The sequence below is a fragment of the Tinamus guttatus genome, unplaced genomic scaffold (assembly GCF_059628265.1).
Source record: "Tinamus guttatus ecotype Peru unplaced genomic scaffold, ASM5962826v1 Tinamus_guttatus_pri_ptg000601l, whole genome shotgun sequence".
Lineage (NCBI taxonomy): Eukaryota > Metazoa > Chordata > Aves > Tinamiformes > Tinamidae > Tinamus > Tinamus guttatus.
Genome location: NW_028289135.1, coordinates 4,066,142 through 4,091,232, shown reverse-complemented (window position 1 = coordinate 4,091,232; position 25,091 = coordinate 4,066,142). Strand labels below are relative to the sequence as shown.

At 36.0% G+C, this 25,091-nt stretch overlaps 2 protein-coding genes across 2 annotated transcripts in view; one reads left to right on the top strand and one right to left on the bottom strand.

The window, feature by feature from the left end:
• Positions 1–21,072, top strand: part of TARBP1 (tRNA guanosine 2 -O-methyltransferase TARBP1) — a 35,109-nt gene extending 14,037 nt beyond the window's left edge. Inside the window, exons 13-30 of the mRNA XM_088534903.1 lie at positions 1,123–1,220; positions 1,972–2,133; positions 3,800–3,993; positions 4,698–4,953; positions 5,046–5,234; positions 8,666–8,865; positions 9,016–9,087; positions 9,698–9,818; positions 11,289–11,399; positions 11,929–12,078; positions 14,000–14,086; positions 14,985–15,181; positions 16,635–16,716; positions 17,161–17,332; positions 17,617–17,808; positions 18,696–18,820; positions 20,052–20,188; positions 20,825–21,072. Of these exons, the coding sequence (XP_088391029.1) occupies positions 1,123–1,220; positions 1,972–2,133; positions 3,800–3,993; positions 4,698–4,953; positions 5,046–5,234; positions 8,666–8,865; positions 9,016–9,087; positions 9,698–9,818; positions 11,289–11,399; positions 11,929–12,078; positions 14,000–14,086; positions 14,985–15,181; positions 16,635–16,716; positions 17,161–17,332; positions 17,617–17,808; positions 18,696–18,820; positions 20,052–20,188; positions 20,825–20,990 (2,711 nt within the window). The 3' untranslated portion in view covers positions 20,991–21,072. The remainder of the gene's footprint in view (positions 1–1,122; positions 1,221–1,971; positions 2,134–3,799; positions 3,994–4,697; positions 4,954–5,045; positions 5,235–8,665; positions 8,866–9,015; positions 9,088–9,697; positions 9,819–11,288; positions 11,400–11,928; positions 12,079–13,999; positions 14,087–14,984; positions 15,182–16,634; positions 16,717–17,160; positions 17,333–17,616; positions 17,809–18,695; positions 18,821–20,051; positions 20,189–20,824) is intronic.
• Positions 21,073–22,035: 963 nt separating this feature from the next.
• Positions 22,036–22,989, bottom strand: COA6 (cytochrome c oxidase assembly factor 6). The gene is made up of 2 exons (XM_010228297.2): positions 22,816–22,989; positions 22,036–22,228 (listed from the first exon to the last, which is right to left on the bottom strand). Exons 1-2 carry the CDS (start codon positions 22,957–22,959, stop codon positions 22,133–22,135), a joined length of 240 nt encoding a protein of 79 aa, XP_010226599.1. The 5' UTR covers positions 22,960–22,989; the 3' UTR covers positions 22,036–22,132.
• Positions 22,990–25,091: the final 2,102 nt, after the last annotated feature.

Sequence of the window (25,091 nt, the reverse complement as noted above, 5' to 3'; positions counted from 1 at the left end):
ATTTGATACTCAAATCATTTTAGGTGAAATTATGGAATGTGATAATCTGACATAGATTAAGTTTGTTCAAATTAGGTATGCAGCAAATGTAGCACAATGTGCCGTATTAACAGGGAGAAGTGAAAGTAAGCACAGTATAGATTTGTAGCTTCTGGAATGTGTTCATTATTTCTTGCTTTTTAAGGTCTTCTGTATTCTAAAAGTAATATTCTTTGTGTTAAGTGTAACTCAAGATCAAATTAAAAAAAATAGGCAGACATATCCTCCAGGTAATCCTTCTAAATGCTGTAACTGTGTGACAGTTTAATGTTCCTTACAAATAAAGAATAGTTAGATGTTGTTATTTGTTCTTTGATATGCCTGCTGTCTCCTAATGCCAGATGCTTTGAGAACAAACAAGAAGGCTATGTAGAGAAATTTTAACTCTGCTTTTTAGTATTGATATGTTACTACTTTGGTTTTCATTGGAGTCATGTCCAAGTGACCTATTCCACACTTGCATACTTCTGTTTGCAAAGTCCTGTGGACATGCTTTGCATATTGTAGGCTAGCCTTTTCTTAGCAAAAACGTTATATTTTCCATTATAACCTTGTGTTCTTGCTTGAAATTTTAAGACAAGAAGTTATTTTAGACTGAAGTTGTACAAGATTAGTCTTTATCCAAAGTTGAACTAACCCTTTGTTAACCTTTAAACAGTAGGAAAGAATGTTTTTCAATTCCATACATATTAGGAATGGATTGCTACGTTTTTCTTGAATGTGGTTAATTAGTGAATATGGAAACATTGTCTTTTATTGAAGAGTAAATTCATGACAAATTATTTTATTTTTGTGGAAAGGGATAAAAATAGGATGAAAGTGTTTGTTAAAAATTGCAAAATTATACTTTTTTAATTTGATAACTTAAGGTAAAGAAGAGGAAAGGATATTACCTGTTTGATTCTTGTGTCTTATACTGCTAAAATGTACAGAGATGTTTTGTAGGATTTTTTTTTTGGTATTTTAATGCCTGTTACTCTAGAATGTTGACATTATAACTTTATTAAGTCCACATGATGGAATACAGCTTTTTAACAGAGTGTATTTCCATATGTCTATACATTTATTTTTCTTTTCATATAGATGGGGTATTAATCTTTATCTGGAAATCTTTAATGACACCAGTGGAGAGTATTCTTGAATTTGTCCTCCGGCGACTTACTACAAATGAGTTGAGTACTGTAAGTATTTGTTAAAAGACTGATTTTTTTTTATTGATAATTTTATTTATCAGTGCTTTTAGAACTGTTCAAATCAAATCAGATCAAATAGGTACCTAGAAAACAAATTTACTTAGAAACTTTTGCAAACTTCTTTGAACGGGCACCGTAAGACTTGAGCAAAAAGAAGTTGTTCCCTCAAAAGAGAGCAAGGCTGAATGGCTTCCTACATGGTGTGGAATTAGGGTGGGAGAGAAGTGGCACAAATACCAGAGAATGGCAGAGTAAGAACAAAAACTCATGAACAGTACAAGATGCAGGCGTGACATAAAATCCAGTTCAAGAGGAAGACACACAAGACACGTGTGGCGGTTGCAGTGCTGTGGTATGTTCTGCTAACTGAGTTAGCTTTTGACAGTCATTCTGGTATTCAGGCCCGTTGTTTGTGTGTTTTCCCCTGCCATTCCTTTGAGCCCTGTGGAGATTTCTTTCAGAATTCCAACTTGTCTCTGCTAAGGCCTGGTGCAAAGCCCTGAACGATCCTTAAACCTGAGAAGAAAAGTTTGGCTTTCTTTTAAGTGTTTTTGTTTGTTTATTTGTTTGTTTGCTTTTTTGCTTTCTTACAAAAAAAAAAGTCTGTTCCACTGTAGTTACTGTTCTTTTTCATCTGCTGTCATAGTTACTATTTTTTTTTCTCTTTTTTCAGCTTAAATCTTCTGTTCCTGATGCTTCAATTTACTCTTTTTTTTTTTTTTTCCCTCTACATTTCTAGGTTGAGGATCTGGATCGTTGTGACTTATACTTAGCTTTGTTTCCAGAGGTAGTGAATTTGTGCTTGCAGGTCAGCTGTGAAAAGGTACCATCTATCAAAAATTTCATTTTTTCCCTGACGAATGCCTCTATTCATAATCTTCAGAAGACAAACTGTGAGGAGGTAATTTCATATAATTTATAGTAGTGTAATGATTGACACCTTTTATACAGAGAGAGAGAGAGAGAGATAGGCATATACGTATGAATGTTTAAAAAAAAAATTCCCATACACATTGCTTCAATTAATTGGCAGTATAATCTTAATTCAAAATACTTGCAGTGTATTTAAAGCTTATATTTTTAGTGCTTTTTTATATTAGCTTTTCAAAAAGTCTATATAACTGAAATAAAATTTTACTTGTGGTAGTGGACTGCATACTCAGGAATTTTTTTCTTTAGGTATGAGCTAGTCTTATCTAGGGAATTATAACTGAAGGAAAATATCATTTGCATGTCTTAGTGTTAATGAACTATGGAATTTCCAAACTCGAGCATATGCATAAAAAATAAGTTTATGAACCCAGCATTGCTTTGGCTTTTTGTGTGGTTGTGTTCATTGTTCCATAGTTGTATATCTGAAATAGATTTATGAAATAGGTTTGTATTTGTATAAATATATTTGATATATGAACTAGATTTATTTTTATTTATTTAAACAAAGTTTGGTTGTGCAGTATAATTTCTGGTATTTTCTGGGCTGAATTATTCACCAAGAACAGTAAACAATGCGTAAAAAAAAAAAGATTGTTGTACTTGATTTATTAGGTTTACTTTTCTAAGGAAACAAGGAGGAAAACTTTTTTTTTTTGTCTGATGGTTATGTGAATTATGTTTTCAGTCTTAGTGTTCTCTGGGGGCCCCTTCTTTTGAATTTGGTAGGGATTATACTGTCATGAGGATTTCTTCAGTTGCAACGTGCTATATCTTCAGTTTAAGATTTTTTTTTTTTTTTAAAAAGATTTTTTTTTTTTTTAAAGAAAAAAAGAAACAACATTGAGTAATTGTGCTGGATAAAGATGAGAAAAATTTTTCTGTGCTCCAGACAGCTGAAGTACTTTTAAGATATCCCAAATAATACTGGGCTTTTCATACTAAGAAACTATATGCCGATACATATATTATTAATATTAATATTTATTTTCACACCTTTTGAATATGTGTTCATCACACAGAATAACCATAATGGATGTCCTGGCTTTCTAGATTCTTGGAGCAGTTAGCATGTGGTATTCTGTATCTTATCTGTGCGCTTGCATTGGTTTTGACTACAGGGACCTGTGTGTGGTGGGTGCATGTGTGGTAGGGGGTGTGGGTGTGTGTATGTATATGTACACACAACATATATATACACACACACCATATGTATGTATATATATACACACACACACGCATCTATATATATATATATATATATATGTACGTTTTTTTCCCCCTGAGTGCTATCCAGCAATATATAAATGTCTAGCTGGTATGAAGGAAGTGTTCCATTATAGTCAAGGATTGCTTCTGCACTTGATGAGTAGGTGACTGTAATTTGTTAGGTGTATGCTTATTATTTTTCAGCATTTCCAACTGGTGGCTGATTACATTGTCCCAGCTAAGCAAAACGTCCTTATGCTTAGGATAAAAAAAATAAGGAGGTATGATGATGCATAGTTGCCAGCTATGATATATCAAGTGATATAAGTCAGGGCAGGGGATTACTGAATCTATCAATAGGTCATTCACTTTATACTTTAAGAAATTGGCATACGTTTGATTGTTCATATTTGATTTGATCTTATTAGGAGCTGAAGCTTACAGAACAAATTAAAAAAGTATCTAGCATGAGCTCACTGGCTGCAGTTTGTGAGGTTATGGATCAGAAGCCTCAACTGCACCTTGAATCTCTGCCTTCTATGGATGCCTTGAAGAAATTTATTTCCTTTTCTCAGTTTAATGATGTATTAGAGAAGCCATCTTACACTGAAGGAAAAAATAGGTAAGTCATTGCTGTAGCTTGAGTAGTCCTTCAGAAACTACTAAATCCTATCAGTGTGGAACAGTGATTAAAATGCTGTTTTTCCTGTTCTTTATTAATTTTTGCCAAGGTCAAAAAAGTTTAGTTCTGAACACAAAATGTTCATTAAGTTACATTTATGTCTTCATGTCTTCAGGTTTTTAGAATATAAAAGCAGCCATAACAGAATAGACTATAGATTCTTTCAGCTCAGTAGTCTACTGCTATGAAGCTAGGAAGCTTCTAGTGCTGTGTAACCTGAAGCAATTTTGAAAGCTACTGATACTTACATAGGCTTAAATATCAGTACGTGCTATGTCTGGGCATTTACAAAAGTCAGCTGAAGGGCAAATTATTGCAAAGCAAGGAGTTGCTTGTATTGCAATACCTGGGGAAGGATATAAGAGCAGGGAAGCATACAATGATGCTTCCACAAAACGCTCTCCTACTTGTTATGGCTCAGGAGACTCCCCAGAGCTGATTTCTTCTGTTTTTAAAAATCTTCAGTAATTTTTTTTCTCAGTGAGTTCTCTGGACTCTCCTTGAACCTGTGTAAATTTTATTGTCTTGAAGAAATGTAGTAGGTTTGTAGAGTTAAATTGTTCCCTAGTAGACTGGCTATATACATGGTAATCCAAATAAAACGACATTGATATATTAAGTATTTAAGAGTAATGTTCTTACAGCTCATGTGAAGAAACATCTCAAGGATGGGGGAAAATAGTTGCACGCTATGTTCAGGACCAGTGGATTTGCCTTCGTTTCATTTTAACTAAATTTCATTCTGCTGAGCCTGTGTTGGAGGACAAACTTTTGGAAATGTCATTGTCCACAGTTGAAAGGTTAACAAAAATGCTACAGGCTGCATTAGAAGCCCTGAGTATTCTTCCTTCAGACCAAGTCTTACCTGTGTTTGACTGCATGAAAGTCCTTGTTCCCAAGGTAAGAGATAAAACAGTTGCAAGTTACTAAGGTTTGTTTTGTTCTGTTTTTTACTTCTCCTCCTTAAAAGCACTGCTTCTGTTTCTTTTCAGCTCCTGGAGTCAGCAGAGTCTCTGTGCATAGAAGCTTTTGACTTGGCTTGGAAGATTATATCCTCTTTGAGCAATACGCAGCTAATATTTTGGCCTAATTTAAAAGCTTTTGTTCAGTTTATCTTTGATACCAAGGTTCTAGCTGTTGCGGCAAGTGCAAAGGGTCAAGCGTATTTCAAAATAAAAGAGGTGAGTTTGAGAATTCTTTTTTTTGGAAATGGACGTAAGTTTTGTCATTTGATTCTAGAAGTGCCTTTTTTTTTTTACCTTTTTATTGTCCTTTCAGGTGTTTTGTTAAAATTTTCCTTTCCTAAGAGGTAGTAGTTTGAGGGTGTTAAGACAAAATATTTGAATGCCAGATGGAGAATAAACAAATCTGAACTTCAAGCAAAAATCCTGTTCTGCAAAAAGTAAAAAAAAACTTTGGAAACTTTTATGCTAATTTGGTCACCTTTTACTTAGTCTCCTGGTTATAATTATAGCAACACTCTCTTTTAACTGTTTCCTCTGCAATAAAAGTAAAATACCATTTTTATATCTCCAAATATCACTAGCTTTTAATAACTTCTGACTTGAGTAACTTCAGAGTAAAGGCTTATAGATGAAAAGCTTTAAATGTTCTTGTAAAACATGAAATGAAAATTATTCTTCCTTTCAGTGTTTAGACTCTTTGGTATCTTGTAACCCCAGGAAAAACTGTGGGAGACAAGGGAGTTGGTCTGATTAACATTGTTTTATAAATATACTTTTCAGCAATTCTATTTTTTTCCCTAGGATTTGCCACCTGACCTGTCCCAGGTAGAAATCATTTGGAAATATTAGGCGTTTTTCTAATAGTTTAATCTTTAGGAGAGTACTTGGCTGGCTTAGAGGAATTATTTATTTATCTTTTTTTGTGGGAGGAAGAGGAGGCAGGTATAGAAAACATCATAGTTCAGACTTTAAGGTAGAACCAGCTCCATGTTGCGGAAGACAAAAGATACAATTTTTACTGTTTTCTGAGAGCTGTATGTAATCTTGTACTATAAGTCCTGGCATATACAGTGTAGTTCTTTTTTGAGTCACTAAAACTGTATTCAGAAATCAGAAATTGGTGCATCATGGCTTTATAGACAGGAGAGACAACTGCATAACTTTTCTAAATAATTTTTAATGTTTTTGTTTTCTTTTTAACTTTTTTTTTTCCCCCCTGAGCATCAAGTAAAGTTTTGGACAAAATAGTCCACAATGACTGTAAAACTTCTCCTGAGTAGTAATACATGATAATTAGTTACCAGTTTATATCTGTGCTTAGAAATATTCTTGTGTGTTTTGCTTTGCGTTTGCCTTGAACTCACTCCTGTGCTCTTCTGGTGTACAGACTTGTACTCTAAATAATAGAAAACGCATAAGCTTTATTTTCAGCTCAACTACCCCTAAATGATTTTTATTAAAATCATTGCCTATAGAAAAATAGGCACTTCTTAGCATTTTAAAATAGTGCAATGTGTCCATATTAGCCTCAATTATCTTAAAAAGATAGTATTGTTTTATTTTCTCTCTGATCTTTTGGGAAAACTTACTCCAGACAAATGCTACTGTCATCTATTTTGGGCAACAGACAAAATTTGAGTATTTAGAGGTGTAATGTGGACTCAAGATGAAATAAGATTGGTATTCAAAAATGAGAATCTCTTTAAAGCCCAGATATTGTCTACCTTGCTCTTTTAATGAATGTCTGTAACTGGCAATTACATGCTCAGGGTTGTGGTAACTGATGATCTGTAGTTAGTTTTTTTATTTATCATTGATCTTAAAATTAATTTAAATACTGAGAGCTACTGTTTTATCTTTAGTTTTAGTATTTCAGAAATATATTTGTGTAAGGTGTATTTTGCCAATTGTTGAGAGTCTTTGAGTCTCTATGACAGCTATCCCATTGTCTGCAGTGGGACATACCATGACAAACCAAGGCATCAAGGAGGTAATGAAGGTCTTCTATATTCAAGAAAGGGCATCTGGTCGAGCCACCTTCTGCCCCTTCATAAGAAAATGAAGATAAAGTTCCTAAGCAGGTGTCTACTTATGTATGTTATTATCCCACTCCTTGGCAGTCTCTTTTGCCATTGACCCCTTGTGCAGTGGCTATATAGTTTTAGCTAAAGAGACAGAAAAAATGGAACTGCCTGATACTGGTTTGCTACAGAAATAGTTTTAGAAGCTTGTCTACCACAGTGCACTCTGGCTTTGTAATGTTAGCTAAGCTAAAGGGGGTGGGGCATAGGAGTGTTTTGAGGCCTTAAAAATGGAATATTGCTCTGATAAAATACAGAAGGGCTTCCACAAAAGTGCCTGGAGCACTGTGTTTTGGGGCTTCATTTCTTCTGCTTCTTTTCTCCTTTTTCTTGTGGTGTATTAAAACGTTAACTGTGCTAGAATATATTTTTTTGTATGTGTTGGATTTTTAGTGTGTAATGAAATAATATAAAAGCATTCCTTTTTTCTTTTTGAAATGTATAGTAAATATCGTGCTACTTCCTCTTGGATGAAACAGGATAGTTTAAATTGAGCATTAATGGAAAGATTTGCACTTAAAATATATATTTTCTTACTGCTTTGTGCAGAATATGCTTTAGAGTGCATTTCAGTACTTTAATTTCTTCATTGGCATTTTAACCCTTATTAATTCAGAACATCATTCTCTCTGTAAAGACTGAGTTGCAGATAAACAAGTTTCACTTTATCAAAAACATATCGTTCGGGAGAGGGAGGAGAAGATTTATCCTGTATGAGCCGTTGCACTTTGTGAAAAAAACATTCTCAAGAGTAGCTATAATAGATGTTTTTAACACATTTATGAAAAATACACCTGAGCGGTCTTCGTTCTGCATCTTCTCCTTCCTCACCCAAATCCTTGCAACTTAGAAAAAAAATCTGTGTAACTGAAATTTACTCCAGCGCTTAACGTAGTAGAGGGAGTGGGAAAGGAAGATTCGGGGACCTCTTTTCTTGTTGTATTATGGTTTTTGTTTGTTTGTTTTTTCTTTTTGGAGATCTAAATATCTAGATCTTCTGTTTTAAATATGTTACTTCCCTTCCCCCACCACCACCAAAAAAAAAAGAAAAAATAAAGTTATAGAATTGGTAGACAGACACTTGGGCACTTTAAATTGGGAAGTTCAATCAGAAGATGGAGGTGGCTGTCATTAAAGAGGTTTAGTGATAGAGCCGCAAATGGAGGAGTTTTGCTTCATGTTAGAAATGCTGTTTTCTGCCAAAGTGGCAAGGCTTGAGAGGAGCCACCAGATTCGTGCACTCATTAAAGTAAGCCTGGATACATTTGTTCCAGGCATCAGGAGGTTCATATTAAAAATATGTCTTTCAGCTGTGCATGTAGATACTTGTTCTGTCATCTGTTAACACAAACATGCACCAGGCTGGTGGTTTCCCATTCACCTGCCCATGTAATTGGGGAATCGTAGGTGTATTCAAGACATTAACCTGAGCAGATCTTGGGTGAGGAAGGGAATCAGGTCTGCTGTATTAGAATAATATTGCAGTAATGGTTTTGGTTTTGTTTTCGTAATAGTTCTGGCATTTTGGGAACATAGATTTTGAGTCAGTTTTTTTCTTCTTTTCAGATAATGTTCAAGTTCATAGATATGTCTGCTACAAGGACTGGAGTCTTCAATGTAATTGTTAGTCATTGTTGTCGATCTTGGATATTTCCCACTTTTGATGACAGAAGTGCTTTGACAAATGCCTTCTTAAATGCTGGAAATTACTGTGAACTTATCACAGAGGCTTGTGTCTTTGGAGCTGTGTTCAGGAGAGATCAAAGGTAAGAAAAAAAATCATCAGATGTGAATGTTTGATTATATTTATTACTTTCTGTTTTCTTAGTTACCTCAAAATTTTGAAACTAAAAACTGTTCCCATATGCTGTTCTGCTAATATTTATTTATTTATTTTTCTTCATTCATCTGAGAAGACTTGTTCAGGATGTGCACGCCTTCATAGAAAATCTTGGAGAAAAATGTGCAGCGAATGTTGTTACAGAAAGGTAGTCTTTTTGAGGATACATCTTACATTGAATCTAAATAGTGTCTTCATTGCTACTGTGGTTGGGATGGGAATTATGCTGTCATTTTGCAGGCAGTTTCTTAAATATTCGTAAAAGGCAAATATCCCACATTACATTTAGAAATCAAATAGAAGATGCAGAAAAATAATACGTATTTTCAAGCAAATCCATCCCATTTATTAACTGAATAGGACTGAAATAACAGATTTTAAATTTACAGTTGTGGATGTTGACGTATTGTACACTCTCACTTCAGAGAACTTCATGACCATAACACTACTCAGTCCTTTATGACAAATAGGAGGCTTACTGTGTTTGCAATTACCTTTTCTAGCTTTCCCCAAAAAATGTGCGCACTGTTCATAGTGTATTTCAGAATTCAGGCTTTCTCTTGTGTGTGCAGTAGTATTTAAACTGCTAAAACACAGAATCTATCAGTTGGCCTTTGATCTCTTCTATGGGTCAGTCTTTGACAACATGAGAACATCATGTGCATGTTTAAGATAGTGTTTGTTGTTTTTTATATAATTTAGGATTTATCTTTTTGTCTGAATAAATAATTTTAACTTTTTTTATTAATGTTTTACAGTACAAACAGAGACGATCACTATGTGCGAGTTTGTGCTATTAAATTTCTCTGCTTGTTGGATGGATCGAATAGTTTGCATAAGATGTTTATGGAAGACATTGTCATCAAACTACTTGATAAAGTAAACTATTTATTTTGAAATATAAATTTAATGTCAATATAGCTATTGAAATACAAAATATTTTTATTTGAAAGGAAACCCTAAATGTATTTACAGTTGTTTATATAGCCTGTCTAGATTCCCCTAGTAAAACATTTCTTTAATATGACACAGGAGTTAAAAAAAAAAAAAAACTGAAGTAGTTAGAATTGTCTGTTTCCAGTTTGTTTCTCAGTGTTCAGTGGATATGCCAGTTTCATTGATCATTATCCAAATTGCAGAAATGAAGGCTATGAAATGATTCAGAAATGATTCAGATATGAGAAATGTTGAATTTCACTTTAACCCTTGGAATGTGCCTTTTGAATAGCTATTGAAGGTCTTCTCTGTAGAGGGCCTTATAAATGAGATTAGTGAAAAAAGGCTAGGAACTGATTCTCCTTTAAATTATATCTGCTTATGCATTGACATTAGTGTAAAACTAGTATTAAATTAATACAGATGTAACTAGATTATCACCCATGTCCAGGAATCATCCTGGTAGGATAGAACCAGAATTCAAGGAATGAGCTGTTCTTTACTCAGTCCCTCCGGCTAGGTACCTATTGGAGAAAAATGGTTATTATTTATGTTGCAAGACTGATCAAGTGGAGAAAGCAGCCTGAGCCTTAAAATGCATTTCCAATGGAAATCCACTTTATGGAATGGAATTTAGAAATGGAATTTAGAAATGGATTTCTAAATATGAGGATTAAACATGTAAAAATTTCTTTGAATTTTAATATTATTAAGGGACTGTATCACAATAGTTTTGCCAGTCATATGTTTTGGAGCCCCAAACAGAGGGAATCTAAAGTCAGTGAAGAACATCAATTCTAAATCCTTTAATAGCTTGTGTGTGCCATCTATTTTCTTTCATATAAGCATCTCTGTTGCGCAGTACCAGATGCTGTCTCAAAGCTGCAGTAACAAGCATACGTAATGCATTGCATTATCTGCTAAACCTGCTTTTTGTGTGTAGACATCGAAGTAGAATTGTCTTCAGTTGTATACTTACCCCTTCGCTTAGGATCTTTAGTACTAGTTTTATATTACTAATGACAGCTTGTGTGTTTAATGTTACTCGACAAATTCATACTGCAATTTATACAATATTATTTAACTGTTCATGTAGAGTAGGTGCTGTGCTCTTGAGTAAATTCTTCAACTTTCTGCTCTTTTAAATAAATACCTCATATTTGCTTTTACATTAAGTGAAAATACTAAGTATAAATTTTACATTAAGTAAAAACATACAGAATTGTATATTTTGATAATGTTCAGCACTCCTCCTGAACAACTTTCAAAATTTTTTTCCAAATCCATGAATGAAAGTATCTTTTGCCTAGCAAACACCATTTATGCAGTAGATGGTACATTCTCAGTAGTGTATTATATTTTCAATTCTTCAGGTTGTGGGGATGGGTAATAAAGCTTTGAATTGCTTCTTAGGATGAACTGGTATCCAGATCTCGAACACGTTATTATGCGAACTCTCTGCAGCATAGAATCAAGAATCGGATATGGCAGACACTTCTAGTTCTTCTTCCAAAGCTTGACCAGGTATTGCACTTTTTTTTTCTCTGAATTCTTAAAGAAATCTACTTACGAGAGACTTTTTTTTTTTGCCTGTGACTGTAGGCTGCAAGAATTTTATGCATTTCCAGACGTCACTGAAAATTGGTTCTTTGATTTCTAAATTATAGGAAATTAGCTTTTCTGTTGAGGCTTGCTTAGACTCCATACTGACTATACAATAATAATATGTAATAATATAATAGAAAACTGTGTGCACCCTGTTTCTAATGTGTGCTTTAACTTCCCTATGCTGTAGTAACACTTCTGTAACTGATTTGTTGTCTGATCTCAGCTGCCTCTACACCCTTTTTACATGCTGTGTAAATACATGCCCCAAAATATTGCCTGCATTGATTTACAGTACTGAATGCAAAAATCAGGTGATTATAAAATGTTTTGGTTTGATTGTTTATAGTATCACTGTGAAGAATGTTTTTTATTTAAAATTTACTTTTATTCATTGAAATAGCTTTGTAAAAATATGCTGAATGATTATCTAATTTTGTTTTCTCAGATATTTTTGTGTGAAACCCTCAATAAAGTTTTTCAGGCTGGATTTGGTAACAATCAGGCATCTGTGAAATACTTAATAGAATGGATTATCATCTTGAGTCTACATAAATACCCCCACTTTCTAGAAAAATTCTGGGATTGCTTTTGCTATGTAAGTAAGAACTTCAGCATTCACTTAGAGGAGTTTGAATGCAAAGAAAAAAGTACAGTATGTCTTTCCAGCGTTATTTTTGTTGCATTCAGTTTACATTTGACACTCTGGGATTTGAGTACTCAAAAACTGCAATGTTGCTTTTACTTGGAAGTGTGTCTGGATCTGAACAATTTAGGTATTTTTAATATAAAAGATGGGCTTGCAGTGGTGCCTCTGCCTCACTATCCATAATAGAGAATAGTAGGTGCCCTCTTGCTTGTTGGTAGCCTACTTACTACTGTACTTATGTAGGAAGCCAAACAGTGGGACAAGAATCAACAAGAAAAACTCTTGGGTATATACATATTTTTGCCCCAAACTGGAATGGATACTTAGAGCTGCCCTATGGGAAATCTTTCCTTGCTAGCGATACATGTTCTATTTTGTTTTCTGCACAAGGGAAAAATCCATTCCTTCTAGTACAATTTATAATTTAAGTGCACATAAAGGGCTTTCATTGCCTATCTGAATTAATGAAAAGTGCTATAAAGGATGTAGCTTCATGGTGTTTCAGGGTTCCTTCCAAGAGCTGGAGCAATTCTTAGTTGAGGGCCATCTGTTGAGTTGCAGAGACTTCATGCTGGTAAGAGCAAGCTCATTCAAATATAGTGCTTTAATATAGGGAGCAGAAAACCTGTGGATTTAGGGAAGAGGCATACAGGTGAGCTTAAGAAGGTATCCTGGAAAGCTGACTCTCAAAAAGGCTTTTGGGGTCGCACTGAAAACTCACCTGAACTTCCAGTGTAATGCTGGGGCAAGGATTAATAAAAACTACCTATAAACAGAAGTAAATCGTAAACCAGAGTGTTGAAACTCTGAACTGAAACTGTGTTTTCTTCAATACAGAGCACTGCTAAGACTAGACTATTCTCTAGTTTTTATAAGCATATGAAAAAGTGAGAATGTGAAAAAATTTTGGAGATGCTTTTCCAAAAGATTGGAGAAAAGCCTTGCTTAAGAGACTGAGAACTTTGTCACTTTGTCTCTGAAACAATTACAATATACAAAAAAAAATCTCTGCAGAAAAAAATACTTAGTAAGCAGAGAAAGATGTATACAAATCAGTGGCTGAAAGTTAAAGTCAGATTAATTTACGTAGAGCAGAGATTTTTAAAAGTGAAGGTCAGATTGATGGACCATAGTTTTGGAAGGTGTACTTATGCCCAATAACTTAATCTGAATTTTAATAACACGATTGCATTTCATATCCTTTGATATGTAGATTAAATAAATTAAAAATTCTCTCTGGCTGAAATCCTATGACAGTGTGATCCAGTGGTACTCACTAATTTGAATTTGACAGATATTTAGGAAACATTCCTTCCATGTTCATATCAGTGGATTCGGTTTTGTTTTGTTGATGAGATAATTTAATACAATGAACTACTAGAATGAAAGTGTAGGAAATAAGTTCCTGTCCATTTTGAGTATACCATAAGCACAGAATTTGTTAAGCTTCCTTTTACAGAATTTTTGCAGGAAAGTTGAGTGAATAAGATGATAAAAAGGCATTTTTTCCCACTTTGCTTGTTTGTGGATGTGGGAGAAAGATGTCTTCGTTTCTTTGATTGTGAGATGCTTTTCAGGGGGCTTAGGGCAGAAAGAGAGGAATAGAAGAAAAATTGGTAACTTTAAATTAAATTTAATCTCCTATTGCGCTGTTGTGTACTTCGTTCTGATAATGTGTTAATACAAACACAAATGTGTTTGGCAAATGTGTGTTCTTATACTTTTTTTTCCTCCTGTGGAAACACCGTGATTTTTAGTAAGTGTTGATAGAAAATACAGTTATTGCATAACATATTCTAAAAGCTTGTGGAGTACAAAAGACATTTTAATTGTATTAGTATCATCTTTGTTTTATTTGTCTTTACTTTAGGATGAAGAAAAGCTTAAAACAAGCATCTGCACATTTTTGTCAGTTTTAGCACACTTTGATATCATTATTCAAAATAACTCTGAGAAGGTAAGTCTGACCAGAAATGTTTTTTTATTCAGTTGCACTCTGTGGATTTTTGAAATACAAATCCTTTTTCTAGTCTAGTCTTATGAGCCTTTTTATTATTTATGTCTTCTTACAAAGACACTGTCTCTTGCTATGGAAAGATAACTTTTTCTGCCACTTCTGTTTCCTGTTTGACTTAGTGAAAATTATGTAAGTGGCAGATGTTTGGAATATATAAGGCCTGATTGCATGTGCATTTTTTTTCAAGAATAGCTATTCCAGAATATCTGAACGTGTTGGTGCTCCTAACTTTTTTTTCCTCTTGTTCACATTACTTATTTAATCTCCATGAAGTTGGACCCAGGTAAGAATGCTAAAAGATGGTATTCTTTGGAAATAGCTACTCCACGATACATTTTTATATATATTTTCAGAAGGCCCTCCCTTCCTCTTTCTTTTTATTTTTTTAACTACTTTTCAAAATAGATGATAAAATACACTCAGATACTATATGGAACCAACTGCTATAGATCCATAGCAATCTGGACATTTTTGTTAATTTTGGTGATTGCTTGCGTAATTTGGAAGACCAGCTTCCTAAGTGGTGGAAAATCAGATGTAAATAAAATTTTCCATGTATGCAGAACACCAAATTTCAAAGCAAATAAATACATTTTCAAAACAGCACAAGTGGGGCTTGTAGCTTCATGCACTTGTAAGCTAAATCCTGAATGAAGGAAATGAAGGGCATATGTGAAGCTTTGTATGCCCATAAATACTGTCAAAGCTTTGGACTTTCTTGAAAGGCTATTTTTTGAGGAAACTTTTATCTTGGGCCGCTTTTCCTTTTGTACTACATTATACACTAAGACTTAATATAAATGAAAGAATGTTCCTTGTTTGTGTCTTTATTTTGTAGAAGCCAGCTTTGAAGAAAGCCCTCATAGTTGTTCTACAGTGGTGTTTCAACCACAATTTCAGTGTTCGACTTTACGCATTAATTGCTCTTAAAAAAATCTGGGGTATGTGCAAAATGTTGCGTGTGGAAGAATTTGAAGCTCTGACACCAGTTATTGAATCTAGCCTTCAACAAGTAGAAAACATGCATGGCACAGGGTTAGTAACATTCATTTGACTTCCAGCTTAAGATTGTTTTTCTGAGCCATTTGCAACAAGTTTAATCTTCTAAAATAATACTTCATAATTTCTGTGGTTTTGTTTCATTTAAAAAGAAATAAGACTCTGAAGTTGGAGTCTTAAAAAAAAAAAAAAAAAAAAAAGTATGTGCTGGCAACCAGGCAACCATCTTGTGTTCTGAAATTCATTTAGCATTTTTCAAAAGAGAAAGTTTTTTATTACTTAGTGCCTGAGAATATAAATGGGTTATGTTGAATCTGTCAGGAGTACTGCAAAGGTGAGCTTAGTCACTGGGGAAGGAGCATTTCATCACTCTTCAAGCTCTGTTCTCAAAAACTGAGAGCACAAACATATTAACTTGTTCAGTGTCTAAATGAGAGTAGTTTTAGTTATATGTTTACAAAACTCATGATTATAATGAGCATTATGTTAATAATCACTTTATTTTTCAGAAAAGTTTCACTTTTTAGCTTTGTAAAGAGTATCAGTGACTTAAGCTATGCATTGCTTAAAAGCTTTTTCACAGTGTCATAGTTAAAGATGGGGATAAAAAAAAACTGTCAGTCAGGTATGCTCTGTCTTTTTATCCAGTGGGTTTCGAGAAAATATGAATCATTCTTCCAAAATTCCTGATAACGGCAAAAAGCGCTAAGATGTGAAATGTTTTAAGTATTAATACTTTTCAAATAAACCTTGCAGAAGAAAAAAAAATAGGAAAATCATTTCCATGATAATTAAATTAGGTTTACATAAAATGCTTTTCTGTTTATTTATTTTTTATAATATGACAATTAAGTACTTTGTATTATTTATGTGTCACAGTTCTTTGTTATCCCTATTACGAGTTATTTAAAATTACTGAGAATTTCTGACAAATGCTGTAAGCTGATATAAAATGGAGTTGCTACTGATAGATTGGTCTTTTCTGGAAAATCACCGAGCAAAAAGAGAGATTATCCTGGTTGAGTTCACTGCTTAGTCACACAAGTTAGTTTGTCAGGATATGAGATAGAAACAAGCTCTGAGGAGGAAACTGGTTTTTTGTTTGTTTTGTTTTTTGACAGTGAGCTTTAATAGCTTAAAATTGGTCACTTGAATCATAGACTGCAGAGATTGTGGTTTCTTTGAGGAACTAGTTGGGACCCTGTTTCCTGCGAAATTTACTTCTCTTAGTAATAGAATTTAAGATGGGTTATGGGCTATAACACAAAGAAAAAAATACACATACAAAAAAATACACATAAAAACACAAAAAAACCCACAAAACTTTTCATGAATGGTGTGTTTTTAAAATGTCCTCACTTATTAAAGTAATCTTTTCTGCATTTCCCATTCAGTAAATAAAATCAGATAGCTGGATTATAATTTGACAATTGCAAAAATCCAATATGTTGAATTTTTGTTACATCCTGCATTAATTTTGGAATTACAGGAATGCTAGAAGGAACTGGCAGCGAATCCAAGATCACTTCTTCTTTTCAACATTTCATCCACTTGGGGATTACAGTCTAGAGGCAAGTTCAAAAGATACTGATTCATGTATTTTCAGATATATTTTTAACTTTCTTCATATGTTCCTATGAAGGTGAACAGCGATCAACTAATATTAATTTAAGTTCTGAAGAATGACTTCACAAACTGTAATGGATTTGAAACTAAGACTGTTTGATTCTCAGAACCACTTTGCTGAAAAGTATACAGATAATTCTTCAGTACTTCAGATTTTTAGATAAATTCAATTTCTTAAAAAAGCTCTCATTAGAGAATAAAATTATTACAGTTTGGGATAATACTGTATGTGAAGGGGTGAGTATTGAGAGATACATGAGTAAATTCTATCTTCTAACAACAAAAAAAGTATAAAAACCAGCCTAACAGATTAAGGATGTGCAATAGTAAATTTTGTATGTCTTGCTTTTTTTGTGCTACTTTGCTAATAACACTGTGTTACGTTTCAGACCATATTTTACACTCTTCCACGACTTTCAGAGCTTCCCGAAGATGAATGGATCTCGCTCAGTAAATTTGATAGATTTACTGACATTCCTTTGCCACCAACATTTCAGTGGTGTCATTCTCGATCTGAACTTCTTGATCTAAAACCAAGTGACTGGTCTCAGCAAGACACGGGTAAAATATACCTAATAAATATTAAAATGAAGTTATTTGTATTTGGTAGTATTTGTACATTTCTGTAATAAATAAAATATTTGCATGACCGTGATCTCTATGCTATTGTGCTGAAGAGAAATATGGTATCTGTGAGATAGATACAGCTGTGAGAGCAGAATATGTGCCATAAAACATCAGAAGATGACTCTGTTTACAGTAATATCACTTGAATACTGATCTTTACTGAAGCAATAGGTTGACTACCACTTGCGTATCCAGATGACTAATACTTATTTTCGTAGGTTCAAATTCAGTTGAAACAAATAGCCAGACAGAATGGACAGATGTTCAGAAGAAGATCATACCCTGGAAAAACAGTACTGCTAATTTAGACCTGGAACTGGCATTTCAGGATCGTGCAGCTAAACTTGGTAAATCAAATAGCAGACTGATTGTAGTGGCTTCACTTATTGATAAACCCACCAATTTAGGAGGTAAGGTTGAATGTGTGTTTTTAGACTTCGATTTGTTGAGAAATAGGTTGTTATTTTATAAAAAAAAAAGTTCGTCAGAAGAAATTTTACCTATTCTGGAAAAGATTATTTTATACTTACTAAATTAAAAAAAATATATAGTGCAAGTTAAACAAAAATTTGCTGTAAATGAACCTCGGTTTCTGTACGTGCATTCTTTGTGACAGGTGAAGTTCTTTCAACTGTGTATATAGTTAAAGGCAAATGATTTGCTCTTGCTTTTTTTTTTTTTTTTTTTTTAAACAAGTCTTCTAAACATGCTACTGTTTCTCATGACTGTTAATGACAGGTAAGTGCCCATTTGTGATTTAAAGCACTGCTGCACAATACTGTGCAAGCTGTGCTACAGCAGATCCTGCAGATACTCCCTGGCACAGTGCCTTGCTGCTGCCAGCAGTTCACTGCCTGCAGTGGAGCTGTGGAGGCTGAAGCAGCCCCCAGGCTGGTGCTATCTACACTGTAGTGCTCTACTGCGGCATTCTCGCCGTTAACTGGTGTTGAATTCAGGTCTTGGAAGCTGTTCCATGAGCGTCTGCCTAAGCTGACGTGCGTACTAACCCATTGCTGTGTTCTATCAATTTTTAATGATATTCCAGAAGCATATTAATCAAGCAGTGGTTTTAAAATTTTATATCTTTCTGATATGCTACAATTTTTTTTTCTGATTTATGGAAAAAGTTTGACTTGGAAGAGAGATAAAAGCACCTCAATTCGCTGATTAAAAGCAGCTGGATAACATAACAGACTTTTTTTTTCCTCAGCTTTTTGTCCTTTTCCACTTGCTGAGACACTCTAGCTTGATATTTTTATTTTCTATGCAACAGTCACTTTATTTCTTCCTTTAATAGGTTTGTGTCGCACAAGCGAAATATTTGGGGCATCTGCACTGGTTGTGGGCAGCCTTCATTATATGCAGGACAAGCAGTTTCAGCATCTTAGCGTTTCTGCAGAGCAGTGGCTCCCCATTATTGAGGTAAATGGAATCATGCTTCAATAGCTTGGAAGCGGACTCTGCATCTTCAGATACGTAGTTTGCAGTCTCCCTCTTTTCCTCTTATAAAAATGAGCCCTTAATTATATGGATGCTCCCACTGTTATCTTTGTTAATTATTCCAAAATATGCAATATTTGTTGTTGGGTCAACCTGGTAATAAATAGTTTAAATATTACTTACATTGTCATGCTATTGCAAATAACTGGTTTACGTGAGTTGCCGTTGTTACAGCTGTTTTATAGTTGTGCATTGGAATTTAATGTTCACTTACAAAACTTGGACAAAACTTCAGCTGTTTATCTTGATTGGTTTGCTGCTTTTTGCCACCTTAGTAAGGATAAACACTTGAGTTTGCCTGAAATTAGTTTGTACTAATCTTTTAGATATTAGCTATCTTAGTCTAGTATCTATCTTAGCAAAGCAAGGGTGTCAGCCTGCATCTTATGCATTCTCTGGAAGAAGTGGTGGTTATATTTTATAACCTGTTTTTTAAGACTGGCTTTGGCAAGTCATCTGAAAATTTCAGTGCAAAATGCTCATTTTTTTAAACGGTACTTATTTTCAGCATATTAGGATTTGTTCTTAGAACAATATAGCTATACTGTATTTCACATATAAAATAGAATGCCAGTAGACACATGTATGTCCTTCTACCTAAAAGTTTGCATAACTAATCTCTGTAGACAACTCTACTGATGACAGAATTGCTGCTGCATGACAAAACTGGCATGTAATATAAATAGGCAGTTTAGAGATTAGGACAAAGGAAATATTAAAAATTCTTGGCTTAAAGTTGTGATAATTTACAGTTGTAGACTTGCCTTACAAGCCTCTTCATCAGTTTTGGATAGTCATTATATTGTTTCAGGAAGGGATATCAGTTTAAATAAGGATTTAACCTGTTGTCCTTATGCAAGAGTAATTCTTTTATATTCAGATATGTTGGTTAAGGTTTGTAGCTGTCAGAATTAAGTGTCTTTTAATTTATTTGTGGAACAAATTTTTCTGGCATTACCTGCCTATCGGTATCTTTTGTGCTATTGCTGAAGAAAGTTGAAATGGTAGCCATGTTTATTGACATAGTGTTTGAGGATAAAAAGTGTTAAATCTATAAGAGGGTGTCTGTAAATTGTTTTTACAATAACTTTAGAAGATTACAAATATCAGTGTTTTAAATATTTGTATATTTTTCTTTCCACTTGATGCCCAGGTGAAACCATCTCAGCTTGTTGATTATTTACAGCAGAAAAAGACAGAAGGCTACACTATCATAGGTGTGGAGCAGACAGCTAAAAGTTTTGATCTTACAGAATATTGCTTCCCAGAGAAGTCTCTATTATTGCTGGGGTGAGATCTCTCTCTTTTTTTTTTTTTTTTTTTCCCCTCCCTAGTTCTCCAGGGGTGGCAAAGGTACCACCCACTCATTAATAGTATAGTGCCAAAAGGCCGTAGGGAGGAGGCAGCCTCTGTGCATTGCTTGACAGGGAAGGAGGAAGAGGAGAGGAGCACAGGTGCTGGGGGAAACCAAATACAGGAGGACGAACGCACTGGAAGAAACAGCAAGTTTGGCATTTACAGTACAAGCACAGATGGGGAGGATGTCAGGGAAAAGCGGGAATCATCTCCTATTACCAGGCAGGCCACTGAAGCGATGAAGTGACTCCCTAGAGTTCTGTTACTTTTTAGCCCTAAGCTTCAAACTTGAGACAAAGTCAATTTTCTTTCAATTATGATTTGGCTTTTGAGATGAAAAGTTGGATTATGAATCAAAACTTAGTCAGGCTTCCTGTGCTTTTTTTGGTGTCTGTTACAAAGAGGGATAGCATTTACATTGCTGCTTAAAAAAAAATCCCCAAAATTATAGAATGCAGATAGTTCTGTATTTTCTAAATGGTTCCTGGTTGCTCTTGTGTCTTCTGCATCTTCCTTTTTCCGGAGCACCATTCTTTTCACAAACTGAAGTTACTGTTTCTCCTTGATTAGAAACGAACATGAAGGAATCCCAGCAAACCTGATTCATCACCTGGATGTCTGTGTGGAAATTCCTCAACAGGGTATTATTCGGTCACTTAATGTCCATGTAAGTGGAGCTCTGCTGATTTGGGAGTACACAAGACAGCAAGTGATCAAGCAAAGACAACAAAAATAACTGCTGAGAGTTTCGTGCCTTATAGTACAGCCAGAGGGGGTGTGGGAAGGGAAGCTGTTCTTATGGTGCTAAAACACAGGATTCTGAATAGATAAGAGACAACTCAGGGTGAATGAGGATACTGAACTTCTGCATGTTTTAGTCTCTGTAGTTCAGTTTTTTTTTTCAATGCCTTAATACTTTACCTCATTAAATAAACTGTTGCATTGATAATAAATATTGTTTATATTGCATGTGGCATGTAATTTTCTTTTATTAGAAAACCAGCATAGTACCATGACTCTCACCCATGAACATAGTATTTTAACAGTGCTTGCTTACGTTGTGACAACCATGATTGAAATTGGTGTCTTCAGGTAACTGCAGTCACAGTAAAGTATTTAAAACCAGCAGCATCTAGCTGTAGTAATTATATACAATTTTACAAATTAACCTGTTCTAAAAAGTTAACTTACTCAAGTGCCCTTCATGTTGAAATTGATTAATCCCAATGTAAATGTGACTCTAGTGGAGTTGCTACAATAAGATCAATTAAAAATACTAAATAATGTAATGACCATCATGTGAAAATAATAAATAATTGCCCTAGTACAGATGTTAATTCAAAATTGACCTGTATGATTAAACTTATAGATAACTTTTTTGTAGTATTCCAAATATGTAACTTAAGACTGTTGTACACACAAGATATATTATCTCTCTCTCTCATATAGGATATGTTATCTCTGCTCTTTCATGGTGAAGCTAACATTTTCAAGGATCTGGTAAACAATGGAAACTCATGCCACCCCTTCTCACAAGGGCTGGTGGGGCATTTATTTTAAGGAAAGATAGCTCACTGAAAAACACTTTTATTACTCTTGAATAAGTTCATTACATTATTATGTAATCATTAATTCTCATGAAATAGTTTTCGATTGTAATTCTGCATCCAAACACATGAGTTTATGAAGAGCCTTAAAGTATTTCTTTCATGAAGAAAAAAGCCATCCATGACCATCTTTAGGCAGATCCAGGAGACACGGCAGCAAGAGCCAGCAGCCTGCATTTTTACAGACATCACTTTTTTAGCTCAAGCAGCTTCTGTCACTTCTCTTTTCCTTAAACTTACTCTCATTCGATGTATTTGGAAAGCTGAGTAGCTATGACTTTCCGGTTGTTTCTAGTGGAGAATATCCCTCAGTTTCAAGCTTCTTTTTGTACTTTAAATAGTCTCTTCTTTTGTCAAAATGCTTAATCTGTTTCAAAAGAGAAATAGCTTGTGTTGTTCAAGAGAAACCAGCAGAGGAAGGATGCTTCATGCAACAAGACAAAGTAAAACAGGTATCTTTGATCACTGAACTTAAATAAGGTTCCACTCTAACCCCCAGAAATATGTATAATACGTATATTACATACATAACACTATAATGTAATAAAACAGCAAACACTATAAGGTAATAAAACAGCAATGGCTATTTAAAAAAATCAGCATAGACTCTGAAAACTAAACTACAGAATATGTAACACCTGCAGGTAAGCAGATGGTATAGAGTGAAATTATTCTGCATGAAAAACAGTATGTGTATGCCCTGTCACATGCCAAATGGGAGTCTTACAATGCCATGCTACTCTAAGTCCTGGATGCCACCTCCCTTCCATGCTAACTCTTGTTTAGTAGCAGTAGTTTCCAAGCACCTTTCAGACCTTTTCATAATTACGTTAGACGATACGGATGGTAAATATACACGGTACTCTTGTTACTTTCTACATGGAATGCTCTATCCTTGCAGTACAGGCTTTGGCCTTGGCATAACAGGAGCAGGAAGGAGCTGTCGCTACTCACCCACTGCTGGGGACATTTAGACTCGAAAGACAGCCTCAGGTGCTGGCACTTGGCTGCATCTTCGTTATTCCTGTCCAAGCACTCCCAGAGCTCGTCCCGCGCTCCCCAGCAGGCCTTCCTCTGCTCCATGTTCGGCGCCGCCATGTTTACCGCGCCTCAAAAGCGCCAGCACGCGGCGCCAGAGGAAGGGCGGGGGCAGCCGGGCAGCGCCGGCGCCAACGGCTCTAACGGCCGCTCCACCGCCTCCGCCGAAGGTCACAACGCCGGAAGTGCCGCGGCGCCGCGCGAAGCCGTGCCTAGTGCGCACGCGCTGCCCTGGGGGGGGGGCGGGCCGGCCCGCGGTTGGCCGAGGCGCCGCGTGCCCCGCCCCTGGGCGTGGCCATGGCGGCGGGGCGGGGCGGTCCCGGGCGGCGCCGCGGTACCGGGCGCGCGGCGGGGACCTGGCGGTTGGTTGCGGCAGTTGCAAAGCGGGAAAAGCGAGGAACGGAGCCCCCTGGCGATTTGCCGGGGAGTTCGGAGTGAAGCAAAACGCAAATAACACCCTTGTCTTTGAGTCTGCCAGCAAGTAGCATACTAGGTAACTGCACATTAACTGGGAACCTGGACCCCAGCACTCCTACTGCAATAGAGTCTGCGCTTTTAGCTTGTGTCCTCCTGCTGCCATGTTGCTGTTCATGCTTAGTTTTAGTAGAGCAAAGCGTGAGAAGCGGCAGGAGAGGCCTGGCCGAGCGGGGATCAGGTGCGCCTGGCCCTTGCAGGGAGCTGTGTTGGGCAGCTCCAGTACCGCCTGCACTGTTACCACCTGGCAGAGGGCACAGGGGTGTCCCCAGGCGCGGGGTTTGGTGCTCATGGCCTTTATTATACACATCAGCCACTTGGGAAACCTGCTCTATGTTTTAGTGGTCTCAAAAGCCCTGGCACTTGTTTCCAAAGTAACTCGCAGAGCTGCAAAACTCGTCGAGTTTTGGGGTTGTTCTAACTTGGACGACTAGGGAAACACTTCTAGCAGGGCCCTAGTTCCAAGCAGTCCTGAGGTACAAACAGCTTTTAGATGGTGTCACTGGGAGCTGTGGGGTGGCTGGTGCTCCCCAGCTCATGGCTGTTTGCAAAAGCAAATGTTGTAACGAACGAGCTCTGGCAAATCTTGTTTCTGTGGTCCGTATTTGGAGTTAGCAAAGCTACTATGTTTGTAATGTGTGTTGGCAGTTTGGTCCAGAGTTTAGATCTCTTCCTGTAGGATATAGACCTTAGTTCTGATAGTTTTACATTATATCCTTGCAGATTTGCGGCATTTCCTTCCCTTCTCTAAGAAACTTGAAGCCAGTATCCGGATTCTGCGTGCCTTTTCCGTGGAAGGTGGTCGGAGCCAGGATCTCGGCTCACCTCACCGCTATCATCGGCACGGGTGCCACGGCCCTGAGAAGGGAACCGTGGGGATCAGCAGGGAGGCTGTAAGAGGTGTCAGCCCCGTCCTTCGTGACCCACCACAGGTCATGTGCAGGGAGGATCCTGTGCTCTGCCATGTGCAGCTTCTCATAATGCTGTTTAACCTCTTTTGTTGTGGCTTCAATCATTTTTTTTTTCCAAGAGTATCAAAGGATTGGAATTGGGATGAGCGCTTAAGTTTATAATAGCTCCAGGACTTATTTCCAAACAGGGACTGATTTGCAACATTTATTGAGCGTTTCAAACTCACCTTTAGTTGTCTTTGTAATACACTGCCTCTGTTAAACAGGAGCTGCGTGTAGGTGAGTCTCCTGTCCAGCCGTGGCAGTGGAGGATGAGGATGCTGCTGGATTCAGCTGCTTCTTCCTCCACACTCAGCTGGAGGTTGTTGCATACGCTGCAGAGCTGGGAAGTGTTATGCTGAGGGTGCTAAAAAGATTTTTTTTAAAGTAAAAAGTACCTGAATAGAAACCAATTAAGGTTTTGAAAGGATTAGTTGTTAGTTTATCTAATAGAGATAAGAGAATTTAAATTTTGAACATGAGCGAAATGCATACATAGTAGTGCAGCTCAGTATTAAAGGTCACATGGTTCTCCCTTAATGGAAAAATAAGAACATTAACCTGAATGGATTAATGTACTAGACTTGAAATGTTTGTAAACAAGACTGTAAAAATGTAGGGGTCAGCATTCCTGCAAGATATTATTGATTTCTGGCTTTGCTTTTCAAGTTTTTTCAATACTGTTATGCATTTGCTGGTATCACAGAAAGGAAGTAAAGTATTAACTGACAGAATTAATCATCATGTCAGATGGCTAACCAATACAAG